Genomic DNA, 26,285 nt, shown 5'->3' with positions numbered 1-26,285 from the left:
TTCGCTGGCTTAAACTATGCACTTCACCTATTATATAACTTAATGAGTATTGAATTGACTGACTTTTTATCTCCGCTACGTATGAACAAATTGCATAACTTTCTTTTTTTTGCATACTCTGAATGTAGTATTTATTCAAATAATTAAGTATGTAAATAATAGGTACATTAATTTAAGAACCAAAAGGCTGCTAGTTATATATAAAAAGGTTGCCTGGAAGCTTAGAGCAACCCGGCGGGAAGGAGTAGCCATTCGACGCGTTCCCCTCTGTCAAAGTACAAGCCCAATTGGGCATACGAATTTTATAAAACAAGACGCGCTCGATTTCAAACTACTAGACAGAATCGAGAAGCGGAGTTGAACGCGGCGGTGCTAAAAATACCGAATTGTTCAGTTTCCTGCTGTAAAAAGAGATCTGGACATCAAGCTTGCAAATTATGGTGTTACATTCACATGGAAGTAAATTGTTATCGTATTATTGCTATTTATTACATTTAAACAACAAAGACGTACATTATTGTCGATTCGTTTACCAACATCGAGTCCTAGCGGTACAAATTTCGGATCGGTCAAGCGATAAATCGCATAAGCGATAAAGCGATGACTTAATGATGTTACTGTCAATGTGTTAGTTTGGAGTCATCTGTAAACGAATTATTAGTGTATTGTTGGATTATTTATGTGTAACGTCGTCATTACAGTCAGTTGGCAGTTTTGTTTTTGCATCTAAGTAAGCCGAACTGCATTTGTATGCACATTTCCCCGCAACAACGCCAGAACTATTTAAAGGTAATCTACCGCTAAGGCTGCTCCCTTCCGGTAGGAAGCCCGCGTTGCTCTAAGCCTGGAAGAGATCGCTCTAAGCGATAAGGCCGCCTGTTGTTTACCCTTGTAATTTTCATTCTGTGTACCTGTTCTGTATCGCTTACTATTTTGGTGTACAATAAAGAGTCATTGTATTGTATTGTATTTTATATAAAAATTTAGAAATGGTATGTTCATAGTATCAAACAGCAGAAAGCACCTAAATTTAGGAATTCGACAAAACGAATGTCAACTTTAACTGATTGGCATTAAGTTCGAAAATTCTAATGATCGAAATTTGACGTGGATCCTGCTTATGACGCTAAAGTCGGATTTGTATTTATCTGTCGTGTCGTGACGCATATATGTAGTTAATTTAAATCGATATCTATATCTATAAGTATCCCAACTTCAGCTAATGCTACCCAGCCGTTAAAGCATGATTGAGTAACAAACATCAAGATATACAAACTTTCGCATATATAATATTAGTAGGATGTAATCTAGCCCTAAGCCTCTTCTCTCTCACTCGAACTTAAAGGAAGATGGATATCTTGTATGGTCAAGGAGTGTGCCCAGCTCTAAAACCTGGCTATCGCGTCACTGCATATCTAAAATAGCAGCGCTTAGCGTCAACAATCCTACCGGTGTGAAGTTAGCGGCCAAAAGTTAGCGGCCGATTATAACCCAACCAAATTAAGAAGTTTAAGTTATTATTTGCATTTGTGTGTTCATAAGAGTGACAAAAAACACAAAAACGTCTGGTGAAGCAAGAAAATTATTGCCAGCTACACCATATGAAACTACAACATGGAAATGAGAACCTCTTCAAATCTTTCCATAAAATAACACTGGACACTAAAAGCTTTCTATAAAAGCTGCAACTGTTAACTAACCTCATCTAGTCTAGAGCCACATCCGATTTGAAACGGGAACTCTCCGGTTTTTTGTGGCATGTTATTACGCACGCTGAGAGCTTTTGATCAACGCTTCAAATGTCCAGTAACCTCGTTTCGTTTTGATGAAAAGGTAGAATTAAAGTTAGCGGCCGAAAAAAAAACAACTAAAATAAAAATAAACATTGATTGGAAAATGCCTTCCTCCTAGATATTATATTAATATCTGGAAAGATATTATATATTAATATGATTATGCACTTCAAAAGCTTCGATCAAATGCGAAACTACCCATAACAACATCTAGTACGGGAGCTACGCCCGAATAAAAGTAGGGGCCGAAAATGTATGCAGTAATATGAAAAAACGACCAACTTGGAAATGCGAACTTCTTTAAATCTCTCCATATTATAACTCCATAGCTCCATAGCTTTCGATACAAGCTGCAAGAGTTTAGTAACCTTATCTAGTTTAGGAGCCACACCCGATTTAAAAAAGCGGCGTATTTCTTTTTGTAATAAAATGTGAATAACAATTATGTTGGAAATGCGAACCTCTCCAGTTTTTTCTGGCATATTATTACGCACGCTGAGAGCTTTCGATGAACGCTTCAAATGTCCACTAATCTCGTTTCGTTTTGAAGAAAAGGTAGAATTAAAGTTAGCGACCGAAAAAAAAACTAAAATAAAAATAAAAACAATTTGAAAACGCGTTTCATCCAGAAATTTAATAAGATGATAATGCATTTAAAAAGCTTTCAATCAAATCCGAAACTGCCCATAACCAACGTCTAGTACGGGAGCTACGCCCGAATAAAAGTAGGCGTAGTGCGTAATAATATGCCAGAAAAAACTGGTGTGGTTCGCATTTCTAACAAGTTGTTATTCTCATTTTATTACAAAAAAAAATTACGCCAGTTCTTTAAATCGGGTGTGGAAGTGTTGTTTAGATAACAATGAAATTACAGTCAACCAAAAGTAATCAGCAAAAAAAAACTAAAACTTATTAGGTAGGTATCTCGTAAAATTGCCATGGGATAGGCATAAAATCTCGAAATGACAGCGCTAGACTTAAATTCATAAAAATTTTGCACAGCTGTTTTAATACAAGTAAATGATAACTATGATGTAATTTTTGGATTACCTGAGAATTCAGTAAAATCTCGGAATCAATTAAACTGTCAGTCTACGCGTGCGAAGCCGCGGGTAATATAAACAAACGAACGCTGCCAGCCGGCGCCCAAGCACCCGATGTACTTCCCCGCGCTCGCCATTCGCGCGAAGTACGTTTCGTGGTAGTTTTTTTTTCAAATAATGAGAATCCGTGGATGAAAATGACACAATTATTATGAATAGTGTTTTTTTACACCGTAATAATCAAAACACGTAAACTCTAACAACTTGAATTTTCTTTTTGGGTTTTACAGGGTATGTATTAAAAAAAAATATCTATAAATATCGTGGATGAATTTGACACAAAATATTTTGGATAACAGATGTCAGTATTTTAAAACGTCTGACATCTTTTTAACAAACTGTAATATTCTTTAGAGTTAGTTGGGCGACATGTTAGGTACTGGTTAAAAATCAGGATTCCCGTGGATGGATATGACACAAAATGCCTATACATCAGTTACTGCTCAGATATTAATAAGAAAGTAAAATTTTCGTCTTTAATTTTTTTTTCGTCCAATACTAATGGAAAACACTAATACCTAAATTCTACTTATGCAGGCACCCAAAATGACACAATTTTTTGTATTAGGTTGGGCAAATGCTCCGGAAGCTATATGCGAATAAGAAACAACTTTAATATTTTTGAAGCCTCAAAACGTAGTCCTACGGGTCTATAGGTGTGAAAGCAGAACAAACAAAACTCACTTTCGACTTCATAATATTAATAGCTTGCCACGTGAAGTTAAATTCATCATCATCATCATCCCAGCCTATAAACGTCCCACTGCTGGGCACAGGCCTCCTCTCAGAACAAGAGGGCTTGGGCAATAGTTCCCACGCGGGCCCAGTGCGGATTGGGAACTTCACACGCACCATTGAATTTCTAGATGTGCGGAATTACATTTGAAATTTACCACGAGCTTTGCGGTGAAGGAAAACATCGTGAGGAAACCTGCACAAACCTGTGAAGTTAAATTAAAAATATAAAATACTAGCTTTTGCTCGCGCCTTCCTCCGCGTGGAATTTGGTTATCGCGCGCTGTTTCCTCGAGAACTGTGCATTTTTCCGTGATAAAAAGTAGCCTATGTCACTCTCTGGCCCATAAACTATCTCTATGTCAAAAAACACGTCGATCCGTCGCTCCGTTTTCGCATTTATAATAATTAGTATGGATTTCAAAACTAGACTTTATGAATGTTATTTTTACAGTAATAGATACTAAGTATTTGCTACAATAACAGAATGTTATATTCGTTTACGGAAGAATTTTTGCTATTATTTTCACACTAGCTTGCAGGTTGAGTACGCATGCCTTACATAATTTAAGACCTGTAACTAACCTATTCTTGCAAATAAATTATTTCTATTCCTATTTCTATACTTAAGTAATTTATTTGAATCAGGCATTAATAAGAGATTGTGAGGTTCCCAATCCGCACTGGGCCCACGTGGGAACTAAGGCCCAAGCCCTCTCATCCTGCAGCCTTTATGCCCAGCAGTAGGACGTAAATAGGCTGGGATAATGATGATGATGATTAATAAAGATTGGAACTACCACGTTTCCTAGCTATTTATATTTTATCGTCTGCCCGCATACTTAGGAAGGAGTCTAATTGAAATATCCTGAGCATCGACCATCTGAATTAATACTAATTTAGCGTATACGATTGCTTAATGTTTTATAAATTGGTTATCTTGGGCATGCGCCTAGTGAGGCCACGGATGTGTATTACTGGTTAATTTATTAATCCAGCGTAATTCAATTACGTTTGGTAGGTAACGAAAATACAAATTGAAATCATATTCGCGGTAGTGGCGGTTAGTGGTTGCAGTTTTGGTGCGGTAGAAGCACAGAATAGCTAAAAGTATATAAGGTACCCACAAGTTAGACTTATGTGCCAATTCAGTAAATGCCTAATGGGTATTGGACCTAATTGGGTCAATGTTGGCCAATTGCAGAGCGCACATAACATAAAGCACAATGTAAACCCAACCACTTGTGGTAAGCAGTCAATTGATTTATTTACTTAATTTCTTAATGCTAAAGTGCTACTATTTTTACCCGACTGCAAAGAGGGAGAGGGAGGGTTATTAGGTTAAATTTTATAAACTTTGAAGAAAGTATAATAAATCAAAAATCTAAATATTGACTCTGTTCTTAAGTATAAGTCCTAAAGGGCTCCTTAACATTATGATGACTGATTTTTTTGTATCAACTACGATACGAGAACTTTCAAAAAGAACGTCACTGCCAACTTAGCAGGGTAACATTGTTCCAGAACAAAATCTCATTACAATGTACTTAAATACTTAGAATCAACCTAGCTATTAAAAGAGGAAACGCTGCCAGCATCTGGACTTGCCTAAGGGGTACTCTTTGTGTATTTTGTTTTAGTTTAAGGTTCTATTTTTATTTCATGTAAGTTTTTTATTTTATGTAGGTAAGTTTGATATAAAAAGCCGTGAAACCCCGGCTCGCATTGCACCTCTGAGTTTTTCGAAATTCATGTGCGGAATTACATTTGAAATTTACCACGAGCACAAATCTGCGAAGCAATTCAATGGTGTGTGTGAAGTTCCTAATCCGCACTGGGCCCCGTGGGAACTATGGCCCAAGCCCTCTTGTTCTGAGAGGAGGCCTGTGCCCAGCAGTGGGACGTATAACTAACAAGTAAAGCATAATTTTTTAACAGATCGGTATTTATTTTTATCGGTTCCTTGAGTAAGGGACCTACTAAGTAATGTATAATAGCAATTTCTGTAGATGTGTAACCAAAATCGTCTTCGAATATTGTTAGTTCTTTTCAAATACACTCTATTGTCGTGTCTTAAATTGTACGCAATTATTTGATCGAAAATGGTCATTCAATGAATCCACCCAAATCATCGACGTGAAAAAAAATGTAACTCAATTTTTACCGAGTGCTTTTTTACTTTAGAGATCCGTATCTCAAAAGGAAAAACAGAATCTTTATAGGATCACTTTGTTGTCCATCCCTCCGTCCGTCTTTCTGTCTGTCAAGACAAATTACCTTGGGACCGCGTAAAGGTATCGAGTTGAAAAAAAGTAGTCAAGAACACTTAAAAAGTTGTTTCCATACAAATTGTCTTAACCGAAAAATTTATAGAGTACTTCCGGCTGTACCTATTAGAAAGTTGAAATTTTGTGTGAATAGTTCTTATAGCGCAATCAATAAGAAAAATCTGAAAATCATAATTTTTCATGTCTATAACAATAAACTATATTAAATGCCCCACACTGCGAACATTTGAGGCTCTGCTAAAACTGGATATTAATTTTGTACTGAACCCGCGGTGCGCGAGTCCGACTCGCACTTGGCCGGTTTTTTTTAATACTTTTCCACTCCATGTGATAGTCATTTGTGAAGCGAAGAACAGAGGAAAAAAAAGATCTTATCGGTAGCATATATTTACATTATTAGGAATTCAAGTTAGGCGATCGATTAGCCGAGTGGTTAGAGAACCTGACGACAAGCTTGAAGTCGGGAAGTTCGATCCCCGGTCGGGCTGATGTACAAACATAAAACACCTAAAACTTGAGAACAATGAAAAAATACGAATGTTTGTTCTCATGTTTTAGGTGTTTTATCCTTATTTACTATGCCGAAATAACTGTGTCTGTCATCATTTGTCTGTATGTCTGTTACCTCTCCCAGTTAAAAAAAACTGAACAAATTTAGATAAAATTATATATGGAGATGGAATGAGACCCTGGGAAGATTATAAATTGCATAGTTCTTTCGGGATAGCAATAAAAACATTTTTAGCAGACGAAGTCTGGGCCAGCCGTCCGGCGTCCGCGGTTTAGTTCTATCTATTTATCTATAGTCTAACTAATTATATCACAATTATCAAACCCTGGTTTTTTTTAATGAATGAATGACCTTTAGTTTAGTTTTTATTTTTTTTCCTTTATTAGTTACTGATTTTTTGCAACCTCCTAGGGGGTGCCAGCCACAAAACGCTGGACTAAAAATTAAAATTAAATAGCGGTTTTGGATTAATTTATAATAAATATAATACCAAACCGTGGTGGCCTAGTGGTTTGACCTATCGCCTCTCAAGCAGAGGCTCGTGGGTTCAACCCCGGCTCGCACCTCTGAGTTTTTCGAAATTCATGTGCGGAATTACATTTGATATTTACCGCGAGCTTTGTGGTGAAGGACAACATCGTGAGGAAACCTGCACAAACCTGCAAAGCAATTTAATGGTGCGTGTGAAGTTCCCAATCCGCACTGGGCCCGCGTGGGAACTATGGCCCAAGCCCTCTTGTTCTGAGAGGAGGCCTGTGCCCAGTAGTGGGACGTATATAGGCTGGGATGATAATAACCAGGTCGCGCGGCAGATCACCTATGAGCTGGACTGACCAAGTGGGGGCAGACAGTCTGCCAACAGAAGGGTATGGCGGGAGATCGTACGGAGAGCTTTGTTCGCCTCTACCACCGACGCGGACGCCTCAATGTGACCACGACCGCTGTGCCAAGAGTAGAGCGACACGACAAAGAAGAGAATACTTACGAAACTCCTCTGAAACGGTTTCATAAATTTTTATGTTTTTTTTTGTGTAGGTTTATTGGGTAGGTCTGAGAATAGGACGTAAACTATTTTTCATCACACTTGCTCGTAAACAGTGTCGTAACATGCAGGCTACTACCTTAGTTGCAACCCCCCAAATAAAACCCTCGACCTTAATGTGCTTGTCATGAAACCCGTGGTCGGTAAATGAGTCATTGCGTATACACATTTTCTTGTCATGAAGCCCAAGGTCGGTAAATGAGTCGGTGCCCGTACTGATGGCGCGGCGCGGTTCCCGTGCGCGCGCTCTTGCTGCGGGACTACATGGACCACATGCACACGCACGTTGCGGCGCATGCCGAGGGAGGTAGCGGGACGTTGCAAGAGCACAGCCTAAAGTATCGCCATATTTGGAAGAAAATTTTTTTTCTTTTACAAATATAAAATTTTACTTGCAAATGTGATGAAAAACATTGTATGTCGCACGGCGGTACTAGAATTACGAACATCGACTCATTAAAGCCCTCAGTCTTCGACTTCGGGCTTCTAATAGACTCTCGTTCGTAATTCCTTATTTACCGCCCTTAAGACACAATGTACTATTTCATACTTCTACGCGGACGGAGTCGCGGACAACAGCTAGTAAACAATAAAGTTGTAAATACCCCATGGATGGATATCATACACTTCTTTATCTATGTAGTGTCGTACGCTTGTGCGAGAGCAGCCTACTGGAAGGAACCCATGTTTAACTTGTTATCAGGGTCAAGCCTCGAGATAAGACCCGCATCGCTTGTCATCTCCGGTTCGCTAAGTGCCTAGTGCCCGGAAATAAGACCAAGGAAAATGACGGTGTGGGTTACAGTGACTGTGTAGATCGAATATCTGGTATTTTGGGTCGAGAGTCCCATTTGTCTCAAATAACTGATACAGTTTTTTTATTTAACAGAAAAATATTCACTACTTTTTCATGACAATAATTGTATTGTGCGAAATTTAAGAGCTTTAAGGTGAAGGAAAACATCGCAAATGGCGAAGAAATTTAATAGTAAAATACAGTAACTATAAGATCTTATTCTACTTCTTACGTGACTGTGTAGATCGAATATCTGGTATTTTGGGTCGAGAGTCCCATTTGTCTCAAATAACTGATACAGTTTTTTATTTAACAGAAAAAATATTCACTACTTTTTCATGACATAATTGTATTGTGCGAATTTAAGAGCTTTAAGTGAAGGAAAACATCGCAATGGCGAAGAAATTTAATAGTAAAATACAGTAACTATAAGATCTTATTCTACTTCTTACAATTACGCACCCTGACAGGGAATAGCCGCAATTGTTGAACTAACTTATTAGTTTATGTATACAATAATATTAAAAATATTAAGTATATTCATTTTTCCAATAAGTACTTACTTACTTAATTCAATTTCACAAACAAATTAAATCCCGTTTAAGGCGTGCCTTGGTAATCTGAATATTTATCTGTTAATTTCATGTATTTTATGTACAATAAAGAGTTATACATATATACATAATGTTATAGGTATAATACAGACATAGTTACCATGAGTATTAGTTTTCACCGTGAAGAAGCTTATTAAAGTCATCGAATTCTGGTCGAGAAGGTGGGCGAGTCATTTCGTAACTCTGAAACGAGTTAGAATGATTTTAAATGGGAATCTGCCAATTATCTACCATAAACAATAAATACGACTCTTCTAATTCATAATACACTCGAGACTTTATCACGCCTTTTATATTGGTACAATAACTTTAATGTTGGCGATATTGCACCGTCCGTGGTCACGAAAGTTGGAGGTGAGTTAAGTGAACATCGCGAAAGTTTAAAACACTACACGACTTTTCTCTACAATGTTCTCGGGAAAATAAGGTAGTTTCATTCAAAACAATATAATCACAACAACAACATATTCTGAAATTGAATTAACAACAAGACACCAAGTTTGTCGTTTGTCGCGATCCGATGCGACACATTTCATTGAGGCAATCTCGAAATAACTTTTAATTTACCACAAGCTTTACCGTGAAGATCAACATAGTAAGGAAACCTTGTTGTTCAATAGAAGTACGAATAAATGCACTTGTTGAAAATTGACATTGTCTCCAATTCAACACTTACTTGGGGCCAATCAACCATTTTACCGACACTTTGGGCGTCTCCTGCGTTACCAAAATTGTCTCTGGTGTTACCAAAAAATCGTACTTCCAACAAGATATTTCATGGTTTAATAGGGTAAACTTACGTAGGATGTAATGTATTCCTGGACACCATCTATTAAATTACAGAAAAAGCATGTTTACTTACAAAAATCTGCAATTGTTTGAAAAATGTCGCGGACAGATTAGTGTCGGTAAAAAAGTTGATTGGCCCACTTACCTCGTTGGACTAAATGTAACAATTTATGACAATGGATAGATGATAATTTGTATTTAAAGTATTTGTTTGTTTACCAACGAGGTAGGTACTATTCATTTTCATAAAGGGAAGAAATGCCCTTATTTTAGTCATTTTTGTGACAACTTTTCATAAATTTTAATGGCTCATCAGAAAAAGAGCACATAAAAATTGTACTTACAGAAAATTTCGGAATTTCTTCATTTGAAATACATAATAAATAAAAAATATATAGAATAGAATAGCGCATGGTTCTGAGTAATATAAAATCTAGATTACAAAGTTCAAACAAAAAACGCACAACTAGATACAAAACAAAAGCGCACAATAAATATTTACACAGAAACGAATTCAAGATGTTGACAAACAGACAGAATATACAGATTTATTTATTTATTTATTTACTCAAGAACAAGTGCCAACTTAGCTACTGCAGCAACTTTGCTAAGCCACCATTATTCATTGCTTACGTGGAGATTTACTTGGAATTACTTTTCTTCAAAAACCCCTTTCTCCCTTCCTTCCGTTAATCAGATACTAAATTACTTTCTGTGCGAGTAAAATAAATATCCTCACGAAATGTGTTCAGGAAAACGTCCTATAAACTGTATCTAGGAAAGAAACATTTGAGCCGTTAACTAACGTGTGAGGTAATGATCTCATTAGCTACAGTCGGAGAACGACCCTTTGCTGTCTCTCAAGATGACATTCGCTTTTATCCCCAACTTCATCCCATTACAACTGTTATAGGTATAACTTATTCTTATCTTAACCTTACATAAAGTGCGTACAACTATGTTATTTAGGTCTAGGTTTAGAGATCACTTATTCTCATTATGAATTTCACACGAAGCTAATTTCTCTAAGACACTAGTGGCTTAACTATTGGGTACTGTTTAAAAAGATATTCTCCAAAAAAACATAACTACTTAACTAACTTAACAAAAATGAACTTGGTGGCCTAAGTTCTGACGCCATCAATTTAACCAACGACGTGTTTATTTATTTTAAAAATTTGGTTAAAATCTGCAAATATTTTGTGGTGAGTTAAGCTATTCTTTACATTTGGCACACGAGTATAATAATAATGTTTCGTTATGCTCCCTAGACGTCATAAGGTCCTTTTTATAGGACTGACTCATTTATACCCTCCAGGGCCCATGCAAGCTTCCTGCGCCAACCACTCCGCCATTTAAACTAAGTGGTAATCTGTATGCTAAAAGGTGATTTTAATTTGCATAACTTGTACTCTAGCCCCGGGCTGTTTTGTCCGGGTACTATTTGTAGCTTTAAACGAAATAGAAAAACAAGTTAACCAAGTGTTAATGAGTTTTCATTGGTATGGGGCGAACGTTCGTGATAATATTATGGAAATCCTGCCGGCAGCGAAGGAAAACAAGACTTGGTTAAGTTTATTTATTTTATGAAACAAAGTGACTGATTTTTTAATTTTTAACTAGCTGTTGCCGTGACTCCGTATGAAAAATAGATTCCCAGGCCTACCGAATTTACACAAGAAATTCTATAAAAATCGGTCAAGCCATTTCCAAGGAGTTTGGTCACAAACATTTTTGACCCGAGAATTTTATATATACTAGCTTTACCCGCGGCTTCGCACGCGTAAACTATTCGGTGTGGTAGCTACAATTGAAATTTCGGGATTTTACAAAATTCCCCTGGAATTTCATTTTTATATCGTGGTCTTCATTGAGGTTGTGTTGTGAATAACTGTACAAAATCAAGACTCTAAACCCAGTGCTGAAGTTTCGAAAATTTTTCCCTATCCAAATTCAGAATGCAAATTCAAATTAAATCATTTATTCAGTAAATAGGCCGCAATGGCACTTTTACACGTCATTTTTTATACTACCAGAACTTTGGAAAGACCATCATTGCCAAGAAGAATGCGCCGCAAGAAACTTGGCAGAAAGTCATTTTTTCAAAATAAAATAATTACAAATAAAAATACTTAAAAACTACAGTATACAATTAAAGAAAAAATACGAAATAATAATAATAATAATACAGGGATGTATGGGGTCCCTTAGTTACAAAACTATACCGTGGGAATATCGGGATAAAAAGTAGCGTACTTATGTGTTATTCCAGACATACGCTACATACATCCAAATTTCATGCCTCTAAGCCCAGCGGTTGTTATTTCGACATTTTATTCCTAGGTATCCCGTGGTAATATCGACCCGATGGTCAAAAAGACGTCTACGTGTTTTTCTAGACATCCAGCTTCCTACATAACCAAATTTCATGACTCTAAGCCCAGTGGTTATTATTTCAAGATTTTATCCCTATCCCGGGGGAATATCGGAATAAAGTAGCCTATGTGTTATTCCAGAGGTCCAGCTACCTACATACTAAATTTCATGGCTCTAAGCCCTGCGGTTGTTATTTCAAGATTTTATCCCTAGTATCCCGTGGGAATATCGGGTCAAAAAGTCACCTATCTGTTATTCCAAACGTCCAACTACCTACATACCAAATTTCATGACTAAGCCTAGAGGTTGTTATTCGAGATTTTATCCCTATCCCGTAGGAATATCGGGATAAAAATTAGCCTGTGTGTTATTCCAGAGGTCCAGCTACCTACATTCCAAAATTTCATGGCTCTAAACCCAGTGGTTGTTATTTCGAGATTTTATCTCTAGGTATCACGTGGGAATATCGAGTCAAAAAGTCCCTTACGTGTTATTCCAGACGTCCAGTTACCTACATACCAAATTTCATGACTCTAAGCCTAGAGGTTGTTATTTCGAGATTTTATCCCTATCCCGTGGGATATCGGGATAAAATTAGCCTGTGTGTTATTCCAGAGGTCCAGCTACCTACATACCAAAATTCATGCTCTAACCCAGTGGTTGTTATTTCGAGATTTTATCCCTAGGTATCCCGTGGGAATATCGAGTCAAAAAGTCCCTTACGTGTTATTCCAGACGTCCAGTTACCTACATACCAAATTTCATGACTCTTAGCCCAGTGGTTATTATTTCAAGATTTTATCCCTATCCCGGGGGAATATCGGAATAAAAAGTAGCCTATGTGTTATTCCAGAAGTCCAGCTACCTACATACTAAATTTCATGGCTCTAAGCCCTGCGGTTGTTATTTCAAGATTTTATCCTAGGTATCCCGTGGGAATATCGGGTCAAAAAGTCACCTATCTGTTATTCCAAACGTCCAACTACCTACATACCAAATTTCATGACTCTAAGCCCAGAGGTTGTTATTTCAAGATTTTATCCCTATCCCGTGGGAATACCGGGATAAAAAGTATCCTATGTTTTAATCCAGGTTATAAACTAACTTTTCGCCAAATTTCATCCAAATCCGTCTAGCCGTTTCAGCGTGAAAAGAGTAACAAACATACTCACTCACTCACTCACTCACTCACATACTCACTCACTCACAAACTTTCGCATTTATAATATTAGTAGGATATTTATATCAAATACTTACTTGATTTTTCTCAAATGACATTTCTCTATATTTATATTTGCTTTATATAGCTTGCTGTATTATTTAACAACTAAGTATACAAAATATAGCATAAAACACATGAAATTGACAGATAAAAATAAGACGAAAAGAACTAACCGAACATACCTTACCTAACTAAATATACCTACATGTTAATAGGTTTCAAAATAAAAATTATAAAAGAACAGCCCGTCTAAAAGATCTGTCTATGGCAGGTCCCAAGTGAGATCCGCTGGGATAAATACGCGCTAGCTCTTGGGTGCCCAGAAGCGTCGACTAACCGGGACGACAGGGCCTTTATGAAAGAGTTCATGTCGGCTGACCTGACCAGGGCCCTAAAGTATCAACAGCACGCGCCGCAAACTCGTAATCCTTTAAGAGCGTTATAACCTGCTGAGCTGGCAACGTTGTATTTTTGTTAGTTTTTCTAGATTATTTCAAAAAAATAATGAAAATTAAAAAAAAAACTGATAGAACATTTTTAATATATAAGTTAATGTGTCTACTCCAATAATTATAAGATAAACATTTATATTCCTTAAAAACGAATTAATGTTTATGACCGGTTTTTAAAGAAAATAAAAGTCTATAACGAATAATTATTGGAGTAGACACATTAACTTATATATTAAGAAGTGTTCTATCAGACAACATTATAAATTTTCATTAAATTTTTATGGAATAATCGAGAAAAACTAACAAAAATGCAACGTTGCCAGCTCAGCAGGTATAAACGCTCTTAACTTCTTGCGGCGCTTGAGGAGTTGGGCCGTTGGGCCTGATTATACATCATCTGTGGCCTATAAACGTCCCACTGCTTGGCACACGCTTTCTCTCAGAAAGGGAGGACTCAGACTGTAGTTCCCACGCGAGCCTAGTGTGAATTGGGAAATTTTTGTCTTCTTAGGTGTACTTCTTAGGTTTCAGCACAGGGTACATGAAACTGATTGCATAAAAGGAGAATGAATGATATGAATGACCTCAACTCTGGTGGCACTACCTATTCAAGTTTTAATCTGCCTAAAGGTCCAGAGTAAGAATAAAATATTTCTGTTCGCCATTTAGGAGTTACCTTGTATATTCTGAATAAGTATAAGTACAATATGTACCCAAGTTCAAGTGTTTAATGCAATAGTGAAGGGATCCAGGGTCGCTCAGCCAAGTCAGCCCTTCTCATTGGTATGCACGCTACGGGATGCTCGTAAGATTTACGTATTCCCGCTTTTTATTTACTACCCTTTTTAGTTTAGCTACCAATCCCCAACTACCGCCATAACTATCGCAGTAGAGCCTTATTGTTTTCTTTAGCGAAATCAAAAAAGTTTTTTCATTTTGTTTAAAGGATCTATGCATTTAACGATCAAATTGAGTTTTGTTGGCTGCCAATAACCAATAGTGTGACCTATGAAACTATAGTTTTTATATTGCGTGCCTACCCTTTCAGCAAACGCCTAGCTTTTAGCCAAATTAACTGCCTTATTAACAGCAAATACGGGTGTTATTGTACCAATAAAAATGGCAACGAATGAAAGGCCTCGGTTGACAAAGTGATATTTCAGGCGCGGTCAAATGCCGCTGCTGTTATTATAAGGGCAGGAGAACTACTACGAAATTCGAAAATCAAAGTTCGTATCGCACCGTCTCTCTCACTCTCGTATTAAATAATATTAACGTCAGCGGGACGGCAAGATAAAAATGGTTCGAATTTTGCACTTCGTAGGTACCTAGTATTTATAGGGCCAGGGCATGCTCGGACGGAGGTTGAAAATAGATAAGTGAGTCGAAGCCTGCCTACAGGTCGAGTCAAGTGCATAATGTGTCCATTTATTTTCCCAGTTCCCATTTCCTTTTGTTCAAATTCCCAATTGTTACTCTTTATCCTGTAAAATCAACTTAACAGTGATAGTTTTCCTTTCAAATCCACTATTTGCACCTGATTTTTAAATTTCTCCAGATTATCAATGTGACAAAAAAGAATACTGGCGCTTCGCTGCCGCAGTGACCGGCCTCTATTGAGTTGGGAATCCGTTCAGTTCGGAATCGCTTGAACTGGGAATTGGTAGAGATGAGAACCTGTTCAGTTGGGAACACTGAAAAAAACAGGATAAGTATCTGAATTAGTTTGGCTACCTGACGTTTAGCCAAAATTTACTAATTAGGAACCAAAATCATGCTAATATTACAAAACAGGTTTTGTAAGATATCACCTAAGTTTTAGCTACTAGTAGGAGTAGGCCTTAGTTTTGTAGTCACTGAAGTTATGTTAAGCATATTTTTTTTGTTATTGTTGGCAAATTGTTCTTTTTTTTCAGTGTATTTGTAAAAATGAAAGTCCGTAAGAAAAATCTGTAGAACTGGGAACAAACCCAAATTGGGAAAAATCACCTTCTGAAATTAGTCGTGGTAATACACATTGTGAAATGAAATGTTGAGGCCTGGAAGCACTGGGCTGGCGCGCTGTTGCGGCGCAAACTAGCAGCTGTCTACCTTAGAATTGACCCACTGCCGATGGGTGAGCTATAAGGCATTGAATCCTTGTTATCCATTACCGTGTATAGGTTGTGCCACGAGAGTTGAAGTGGATGATTACACACACAGCTACAAAAAGAACTGTGCACAAAAGTAGAATGAATTAAATAAATGAGTAATTGTCAAAATCTTGCTGTCATTACACGACATGGGCATAGGCGCTACCTATACCTACTACCGTGCTTAACATGGCCATGATTGGTGCCGTCCTAATTTGTCGTCTTTTGTTGCAGTGTGAGCGTACCGGGCTACGCTGGCAGCCTGGCGTCGGCACTGCCGGGCGCGGGCGGCGCGTGGGAGCGGCTCGGCGCCGAGCTGGTGCTGTCTGGGCTAGTCGCGGCGGCCTACTTCGCGGCCATGGAGCGCCGCTGGGCAGGCGCGGCGCCCGCACTGCTGGGCGCTGCCTACTGCGCGGCTACTTTTGTCTCGGTTAGTATCAAGGAGGCTACTACGAAATTCGAAGTTCGTATCGTATATACCGTCCCACTTACAATTCAATTTACACATACCCCTACCTACGATGCATGCAATTCAATGGTGTATGTGAAGTTCCCAATCCGCACTGGGCCCTCTCATTCTGGGAGGAGGCCTACATATGTAGGCTGTGATAAATCGATGATTACATTCTATTCCGGGCCATTCAGTTTCCGAGTAAACCTCGTAATCACGAACGTCCTAGCAATCACTGACATCGTTGAACTCCTGTAACATCTTTACAATTCGAGCTCGATACACATTTAGTTCAATTGTGCAAAATGACAGACGGCCCGAGATAAATCTAGCCGTGAACGTGTGCCTGCCTCAATAGCAGTGGGAGATCCTTTGTGCTCCTTCCGCCCGCTCCTAGCTACAATATAGTACCTATACCTACCTGCTTTGTGTGGGTCCTTAACGGACAGCTGCCCGTCTTTTTGTACATCTGTCTCTCAACAATACGCGTACAAAAACCTCCTATTGATCCTGCGATTCTCGCTGTCAATATCGATAAAGGAAATATTTTTTTGCAATAACTTAACCTTAATCTTGTAAGGGCAGGATGTCGGCAAATCACTTAGGTAATTGGTGTTTCTTAGCTAGGAAGGACTTTAGGATGAGAGAGGTAAAGATACTCGACCTGCATCCACAGGGTTAGGTTTTGTACCTAACCGAATTAATTGTGTCTAGCCTAGCTTATGGCAGTATGATTCGAGTAAGTATATCTTAAGTATATGTATGTTAAATTATTAAAAATACATTTTTGTTCAACCTCAAACAGAAACTTTAACGATAAGCGAATTGGAATAGTTACTGCATAATTAAATTAGGGTAAGTCCAGGATAGATGACCTACTTTTTGAAATTGCTTTATACCTAACTCGATAATTCATCATTTAATATTAATGCGTCCAATGCGTATGATAACTATGATCCTTTATCTATTATTTTACTGTACTTATTTCGATTTATTTCCTATAGATTTTGTGTAAATCATCTTTTGTTTGACCCCTTAAAAATGGGATAGGTGCCTACCGTGGGGTATAAACTCAGCGCAAAAATATGCTAAATTAAACGTTTCTGTCTTTTATTTTCATTATTTTGAAATAATTAGAACCTTTTTTTTATATTTGCAAAGACTTCAGAAACCACACTAAATACCAGTTATGAATAAAAGTTACTCGAAAACAAATACTTCATCATCATCATCATCATCTCAGCCGTAGGACGTCCACTGTTGGACATAGGCCTCCCCCACAGACCTCCAGTTGCTTCGGTTGGCAGCGGCCTGCATCCACCGTGAACCCGCGGCTTTAACCAGGTCATCCGTCCATCTTGTTGGTGGACGTCCTACGCTGCGCTTGCCGATCCGCGCCCTCCACTCGAGAACTTTTCGGCCCCAACGGCCATCCGCCGTAAACAAATACTTACGAATATAATTTCCACGTTCTCCGAGGTCTCGTCGCGGAAGGTTTTTACACTTAAAGACGAAACGCAGCGTACGCTCTTGCTTACAATCGCAGCGGCACAGAGATTTACGGGGATGACGCTTGCTATATGTACTTAGTGAAAATTTAGTGTCATAGTTCTGTTACTAGCCGAAATGAAAATGAGGCATCTATCCTGGAATTACCCTACATATTGTTAAAGCTTTTGTGGTATCTGTGGTTGACATTAATTAATTAATCGCATTATCTATTTCTAAAGGTCTTAAATCTTAACATACTTATGAAACCTTATAGGTTGTAAGTTTAAACGTGTTTCATATTTTTTAACAAAAGTTAACTGTACTTAATATTTTACAGGGAACTATAGGTCTATTTATATAAAACTAATTCCTAGCTTTAGCTAAAATGCAAAATTATTGTGAAAGACTGTTTGTTACTAAATAAATAAATACAAAATAAATAAAAAAACCAGAGTAAAAATATTTATCTGTCAATTGAATAAATTGTTAGTCCAGCAGAAAAATTCTACGGAACTGTTTACGAAAATATTTTAGTACGCCATCTCATCTGTTATTTAAGTGGCTCTAAATATACTTAGTAGGTATGGATAAATAATAAAACTAACAAATTAGAGAGTTAATATTTGTCATTTTACGGCGTTTTTAACTGGCTTCAAATAAAAGGAGGAGGTTATCAATTCGGTCGTATTTTTTTTTCTTCATTAATCACCGTCTCTCAGCAAATATTATATAGTTAAATTTTTATAAAACCACAAACGTAACGATGCTAAATTTAGTTTGATCAAAGTCCTTGCGTTTATTTTTCCGTCTTGAATGTTCACGCTGAACCTGTAAAATTCCAGATGCCGTCATTGAACCCGGCGCGGTCGCTGGGCCCAGCGTTTGTTCTGTCCCGTTGGGAGAGCCACTGGGTGAGCTGGGTGGGCGGCCTCGGCGGCGGGGCAGCGTGCGCGCTGCTCCACGAATGGGGCTCCAAGCGCCCGAGAGGCTCCTCCCGGGCTTCTTCTCCTCGGGACTTGGATGACGTGGATAAGCCAGCGTTCTCCACGCACTACCGGCACGCCCCGACGTACTGCGCCGCGTCGGCCCCGCGCCCCGACAACGCGGAGCCACTGTACTCGGGCACCAAGTCGCTGTACTGCCGCTCGCCGCCGCCCGCAAGGCACCCGCTTCACAGGTCAGCAGGACCGCACGCCTACATGTAATTATTGTTGTGTGAACAGGCGGCCGGATAATCGGAAATATATTACCTATGCTGGACACTCTCATAAAGGTACGGCCGGTGAGTCTGGACAGAAAGCCAAAATTATTTGGCCAAATCTCTCGTGCATAGCATCAAATCTCTAGTGTAGAGTCTAGCCCGAAGCCCAGGTTAACTCGTTGACGAGAGCAGGCAGCAGACTTCAAACTAAAATAAAACCTCCACCTGGTGACATTAGGAGCTTACGTAATTGTTGTGATGTGGCAGACTGACGTAACTAGTACATACTTTGTTGGACGTATTGATGTCCAGTTATATTGTGACAAAAAAAATGTTCTGATTATAATACGTTATGTCATATTTATGTATTATCACACCACGGTGCTCACTTCAACGTGTTAAATAACTATCTTACACACGAGAGATTTAGGTGGACAATTTTGGAATTCAGGCCAATTCTGCTATGTATGTATGTATATTATGTATCTATCCGATTATCCGATTGCATTGCAACTGGCAGTTGAAGTTTGTTTACATTTAGTTAGATACCTATCCATACCAAGTATAGTTCCAATGTTTTAATTTTACTTTTCTTTGTCATGTTATGAGCATGATTATTGGGTGTTATGATTTTATACACACACTTTATGCGCTATTTAAATTGGAGATTAAAAACAAGTATTTTGGTGTAAATGGAAATGAACATGTAGTTACTACTCATAAACTTTAAATATTTTTACTTTCTTTGGAGGTTATTGTCATTTTTTTTGTGCTCTCCTAAACTGTCTTAGTGTACACGAAACCATTTTCGCATTTGTACATGTATTTCAACTTTTGTCATTTGCTTGTTTCTTTAATTTTTGTACAATGAAAATTTAATTCGCAAAAACCAGTTCAACAAGTTTAGAAGAGTTATATACTAGGTACCTAGTATAAAGGCTGAAAACAGTTTTTTATATAAGTATATGGTATTTAACGAATTTTGGAATGAGTACTATATCAACGTATATCAATGTACTGTAATATCAACGTATCAAACGCTACGAATAAATAATAAGTCAGGAAGCGTAACTCAGAACAAATTCCACACAAAAAGTGGCCATACCTTAAACTAAAACGACTTATGATTAAAATACCTACGAATCATTTTCGAGGTTGCATATAGACGTGCTTCTTGATTGGTTAAAATTAAGAAACAAAGCAGGAATTGGTTTGCGCGTGATGCAATGTGAGATGCACAACAAATGACGCGCAGAACACAGTTTTTATGCCCCGCCTACTAAGACACGCCAGGCCATTTTTAACCCCCGACGCAAAGAGGGGTGTAATAAGTTTGACCGCTATGTGTGTCTGTTTGTGGCACCGTAGCTTTTAAACGGGTGGACCGATTTGAATGCGGTTTTTTTTATTTGAAAGCTGGTTTTCTAGTTCTAACGCAGTTACCAATGCCTGACTTATTATTTATACGAAGTATGAAGCGATCAAACTAAACGAACGTTAAACGCTTACGTAACTTAACTTAAGAGACGCAAGGCTCGTGGCCCGCGACGCTTACCAACCGCGCTGGCGAAAGCGTCACCGTAAAACCTCTCTTTTTTTTATTCTACTGGATGGCAAACGAGCAAGTGGGTCTCCTGATGGTAAGAGGCTCTCTTCATGATTGCAGGTCGCAGTCGGTATACAGTAAGAGCAGCGCGGCGGCGGGCGCGGCGCCGCTGGCGTCGGCGCAGTCGCTGCTGCTGCGGCCGCACGCCGCGCTCGCGCACGCGCCGCACGCCGCGCTCGCGCCGCACGCTGCGCACGCGCACGCACATGCGCTCACGCACAACCAGAACGCGCATAACGCGCAGCGCGAGCCCGCCTACGGGGCTGCCAACGGCGTCAGGCCAGGCCCTGCAGGTAACCCACCTACAGAACTGATGTCCCACTAGTAAGGCTGACTCATATACCAACATGTGAAGCCACTTCACGTATCGACACCCGTTACACACATGACACGTCACGCGATGAAAGAAAGAAAGAAAGAAAGAAAGAAAACATTTATTCGTGACATTACATGACGTGAAGTGACATGGATAAGAATAATAATAATAAAAACAGAAATAGAATTCGATCGTTCATCCACCATTACATCTCATATCGATGCTACAACAGGCTTAGCTACTGTCATAGCAGAAACACACATACTGGCATGCGTCGGATTGCATGCGTCGACGCGTGGCGTCGAGTGTTAAGTAGAAACACACGGCGTGCAAACGTCTGGTGGCGTATGTTTCCCCTCTCCCGACAACACACGGATCTAGATCGTTTGGTTTTTCCGCATGGGAACGCGTGTTATCACGTGGCGTGCTGACACGTCTCGGGTGGTGTGGCGTAGCGCTAGCGTCGCGTTTCAATGGTGTGTTCTGTGTTTCTACTTTTATTTTGTGGCACTTGGCATATTCACCGAAATATTGGCGTCTACCAATTTTTAAACAAGTTCCTATCAAATGAATATGTCGCTAAAGTCGAACTTTCAAGTTGACAGTGTAGTATGGTATGACAGTATTTGTAAATGCTGTCCACGATGTTTGTTATCTGTATTGATTTAATCTATGCGAGGTCGGACTGAATGTATGACTGACGAGAGTGACAATAAACGTTATAGCTAAAAAGAAGTGATAATTGTTTTAATCACAATACATGGCGCAGTCTTTAACGTATTGTAATAACAATGGCAGCTACTTTTAACTTGCCAGAGAAATTGTGTCTTACCGGTGACTTACCTAGTAACTGGCGAAGGTTTAAACAAGAGTTGAGTATATATTTGATTGCGTCTGCTTTAGATGGCGGTAAAGACTCCAGAAAAATTGCAATCCTTTTAAATACCATTGGTGAGGAAGGCGTACAGATATACAACAATTTCAAGTTAGAAACTGAGGCTAAGTACGAAGATGTTATAAAAGCCTTCGACGACTATTGTGAACCGAAGAAGAACATTCTGTATTCCAGATTTTTGTTCTATTCGCGAAACCAGCAGCCCGGCGAGTCCTTTGATCAATTCTATAAGGATATAAAGAGTCTTTCTAGAAACTGTGACTTTGCTGACGCAGATGAGGCGATCCGCGACCGGATTATTCTCGGGACTACCGATAAAGGTGAACAAGAAAGATTGTTGTGCCTGGGAGATGTAAAACTGGATGATGCAATAAAGAGACTCCGTCTCTCTGAAATATCAAAGTTGCAGACTAAAGCCTTGCATGACAGTCAAAATTGTAACACCACTAGTGCTGAAGTTCACAAGGTAGAATTTATAATAAAATGTAGATGGTGTGGTGGAAAACATGAAAGGAATGTCTCAAAGTGTCCTGCAAGAGGTTCGAAGTGCACCAAATGTGGAAAATTTAACCACTTTGCAAAAGTGTGTCGTACAAGGAGTCGCACAGACCAAGTCCAAGTGGTTGAATCGGAAGATCATGGTGATCAATTGTATTGTGATACGGTATGTTCAAATGTTAATAGAATTGACTGTTGGGAGCAGGAATTGTTATTGGAAAATGTGATGAAGTGTGCTTTTAAGCTCGATACTGGTTCAGATGTGAATCTGATTCCAATCTCCTTGTACAATGATATTCAAAGCAAAATATCAAGAAAAAGACAAAACAGCATTAAATTGTGTAAATCCAATGTCAAGCTGAAAGCATACAATGGTTCAAAAATTAAAACATTTGGTACTGTTTTGTTGGAAGCAAAATTAAACTCAAATGTAATTTTGTTGGATTTCATTGTAACAAGTTCTGGATACCAGCCAACATTGGGAAAGGATTCATGTTTGTTATTAGGTATTATTGAGAGAAAATTTGTAAACAATGTTGAGAATGATTTAGGCAAGCAATCTATAATTAAAAAGTATGAAGATGTATTTGCAGGTTCAGGAAGATTTCCAAAAAAGTGTAGAATTTTACTGAAAGATAACTCTGTTCCAGTATCAAAACCTCCGCACAGAGTTCCCTTAAAACTAAAAGAGGAATTGAAAAAAGAGCTGGACAGACTGTGTAAATTAGGAGTGATTTCCAAAGTTGTTGAGGCTACCGAATGGGTGAATAGGGTTGTTATTGTGGAAAAGGATGATGGATCTATCCGGTTATGTTTAGATCCCAGAGATCTGAATAACTGTATTCTTAAGAAATACTATGAAATTCCAACCATAAATGATTTAAAGTCTCAGATAGGTAACTCAAAATTTTTTTCTGTTCTAGATCTAAAGGAGTCATTTTGGCAGATTGCTTTGACTGAAGACAGTAAAAAGTATTGTACATTTTCCACAATATATGGTTCCTATTGTTTCAATGTCTTACCTTTTGGACTTGAGATATCTGCGGAAACTTTTCAAGAAAATTGTAAATCATGTTTCAATGATATTGAAGGACTGTTTATTTATATAGATGATTTTTTGATTCATGCTGAATCAAAAGAGAAACATGATGAGATTCTTGACAAAGTTTTGAGTAGAGCACGAGAATTAAATATTAAATTCAATCTTAGAAAGTTTCAGTACTTACCACAGGTGGTCAAATATTTTGGTCATGAAATTATAAATGGTAAATTGTCACCAGATAGAGAAAAAATCACAGCTGTATTAGAATATGACATTCCAACTGATAAACAGAGCCTCCAAAGATTTTTAGGTTTTGTTAATTATTTTAGGGAATATATGCCAAATATTTCAGAAATAACTAGTCCATTAAGACAATTACTGAAGAAAAATGTTGAATTTGTGTGGAATGACAGTTACACAACATGTATAAATGACATTAAGAAGCTTTTGATAAGTCCACCCGTGCTTTTAAATTTTGATCCGCAGAAACAAATTGTAATCCAAACAGATAGTTCTAAAGATGCTATTGGTTCTGTACTAATGCAAGATGGCCACCCCGTTTCATTTGCCTCAAAAAGTCTTTCCAAGTGTGAATCTGAGTATGGACAAATAGATAAAGAGTTTCTGGCTATACTTTATGCATGTAAAAAATTCCATTACTACATATACGGTAGACCTGTAATTGTACAAACAGACCACCAACCGCTAGTGGCAATTATGAAAAAAGAAATTAATTCTATTAATTCACAACGCTTAAGAAAAATCAAGTTAAAATTGTCAATTTATGATTTGGATGTTCAGTATACACCAGGTTCTAAAATGCATGTGGCTGATGCCTTGAGTCGAGCTTCTAGTAGAGCGAATAATGTGGAGGTGGATAGTTCTTTAATTAAAACAATACATGCTATTGATGTCAGTGATGAAGTACAGAATCTTATTGTACTAGAAACAGGTAAAGATCCTGTGCTTCAACAACTTAAATTATATCATGAGAATGGATGGCCTAGGTGTAAGAACAAAGCGGCTGACATTGTAAAATTTTATTACAGACATAAAGACAACATTACATATGAAAATGGGATTGTTTATCTAAATTATAAAATTATAGTCCCTGTAACACTAAGAGAGAGAGTAATTAAGAAAGTTCATTCAAGCCATTTTGGGGTCAGTAAAACAATTTCCAGAGCAAAATCTTTATTCTACTGGCCTAATCTTGAGAATGATTTCATCAATGCTGTGTCAAATTGTGAAATATGTGAAAAGTACAGTTTGAAAAAATCAAAAGAGCCTATGTTACTTGATGACGTACCTACTTTGCCATTCCAAAAAATTGGATGTGATTTTTGTCAATGGGGAAATAAAACTTATTTCATTATAGCTGATTATTACTCTAAATGGTTTGAATTAATTCAAGTAAGTTCATTGACTGCATCTACTGTAATAAAAATATTAAAGGATGTTTTCTCGACACATGGTATACCAAGGGTATTAAGGGCTGATAATATGCCATTTAATTCATTTGAATTTCAAGACTTTGCTAGACAATGGAAATTCCAAGTAATAACTTCAAGCCCAAGATATCCTAGGTCTAATGGTTTTATAGAGAGATATGTTGGAATAGCCAAAAAGTTGCTCAAAAAGTCAACTGATAGTGGTATTGATTTACTAGAAGTGTTATTAGAATATAGGAATACACCTGTGCTAGGTTCTCCGCACTCTCCAACACAATTGTTATTTAGTAGACTGACTAGAACTAAGCTTCCGATTCATGAAGAACTTCTAAAACCAAAATTGGTAACTAATTTTAGTGAAATTCAATGTAAAATGAATGACCATAATAAGAAAATTTTTGATAAGACAGCAAAATTGAATAATCATAAATTTCACTCTGGTCAGGATATAGTGTATTTGAAAGAAAACATATGGCATCCTGGGAAGGTTGTAGACATCCATAGGGCTCCTAGATCATTGATTTTAAAAGATAATAATGGCCATTTATTCCGGAGAAATACATTACATGTAAAACCATCTTTTCATAAAAATATTGGTTATTTTGATCAGTATAGTAATGTAAATGTTGAATCTGAACAAGGTGAGGAAAATGATCAACCTCAGGAGATAAACAGGCCTGTGGTGCAGGAGCATGATAGGGTGTTAAGGCCGCGAAACAATATTGTTCCTCCACAACATTTGAGAGATTACATATGTGATTGAGAGTTAGAATATAAATTGTATATTGTCCATGGGGAAGATGTAGTATGGTATGACAGTATTTGTAAATGCTGTCCACGATGTTTGTTATCTGTATTGATTTAATCTATGCGAGGTCGGACTGAATGTATGACTGACGAGAGTGACAATAAACGTTATAGCTAAAAAGAAGTGATAATTGTTTTAATCACAATACAGACAGGCTCGTCTATTGGCATTATTGTTTTAAGAGATGCAAACGATTATCAACTTTAGGGTGGTAGACCACATATTTGGCTGATGGTACCGAAAGAAATGTAGTAGGTATTCTTTCATTTCTACCTTGAGCGATGACGATGTCAATAGCGCAACGCGAACATACAACGCCAAGTGAAGTGCCACCATTATAAATTAAAGGTAGTTAGTTCTACGAGCGTATCAACCGCTATCTGTACCCTTAGTGTAAGTTTTCGGTTACAAAATACGTCTCGATCGCGTTCGCGTTAAAACCACAATTTGTATGCAAACACGAACAGCACCTCTAGCGGAACGTTTGCGATGTTCGTGTTTCCATACAAATTGAGATTTTAACGCGAACGCGATCGAGACGTATTTTGTAACCGAAAACTTACACTAAGGGCACAGTTTCATATTGCTGATACTGAAGAAATAAGTCAGGTAGAATGGATGGATTTTACAAAACGATAGGTATTGTGCGCATGCGGTACGATTATAATTCATT

General features: G+C 38.0%; 2 protein-coding genes across 2 annotated transcripts in view; both read left to right on the top strand.

Moving 5' to 3' along the window:
• The window catches only part of bib (MIP channel family protein big brain), a 142,089-nt gene that overhangs the window by 108,737 nt on the left and 7,067 nt on the right, over positions 1-26,285 (top strand). The window contains exons 4-5 of the mRNA XM_074102057.1: positions 18,638-18,972; positions 20,663-20,895. Of these exons, the coding sequence (XP_073958158.1) occupies positions 18,638-18,972; positions 20,663-20,895 (568 nt within the window). The remainder of the gene's footprint in view (positions 1-18,637; positions 18,973-20,662; positions 20,896-26,285) is intronic.
• LOC141438262 (uncharacterized) lies at positions 21,505-26,029 on the top strand. The gene is made up of 2 exons (XM_074102058.1): positions 21,505-22,477; positions 23,235-26,029. The coding sequence occupies exons 1-2, from the start codon at positions 21,710-21,712 to the stop codon at positions 23,238-23,240; spliced, it is 774 nt and encodes a 257-aa protein (XP_073958159.1). The 5' UTR covers positions 21,505-21,709; the 3' UTR covers positions 23,241-26,029.

This window comes from Choristoneura fumiferana, chromosome 18, assembly GCF_025370935.1.
Source record: "Choristoneura fumiferana chromosome 18, NRCan_CFum_1, whole genome shotgun sequence".
Classification (NCBI taxonomy): Eukaryota; Metazoa; Arthropoda; class Insecta; order Lepidoptera; family Tortricidae; genus Choristoneura; species Choristoneura fumiferana.
This window is presented reverse-complemented; position numbering and strand designations above follow the sequence as displayed.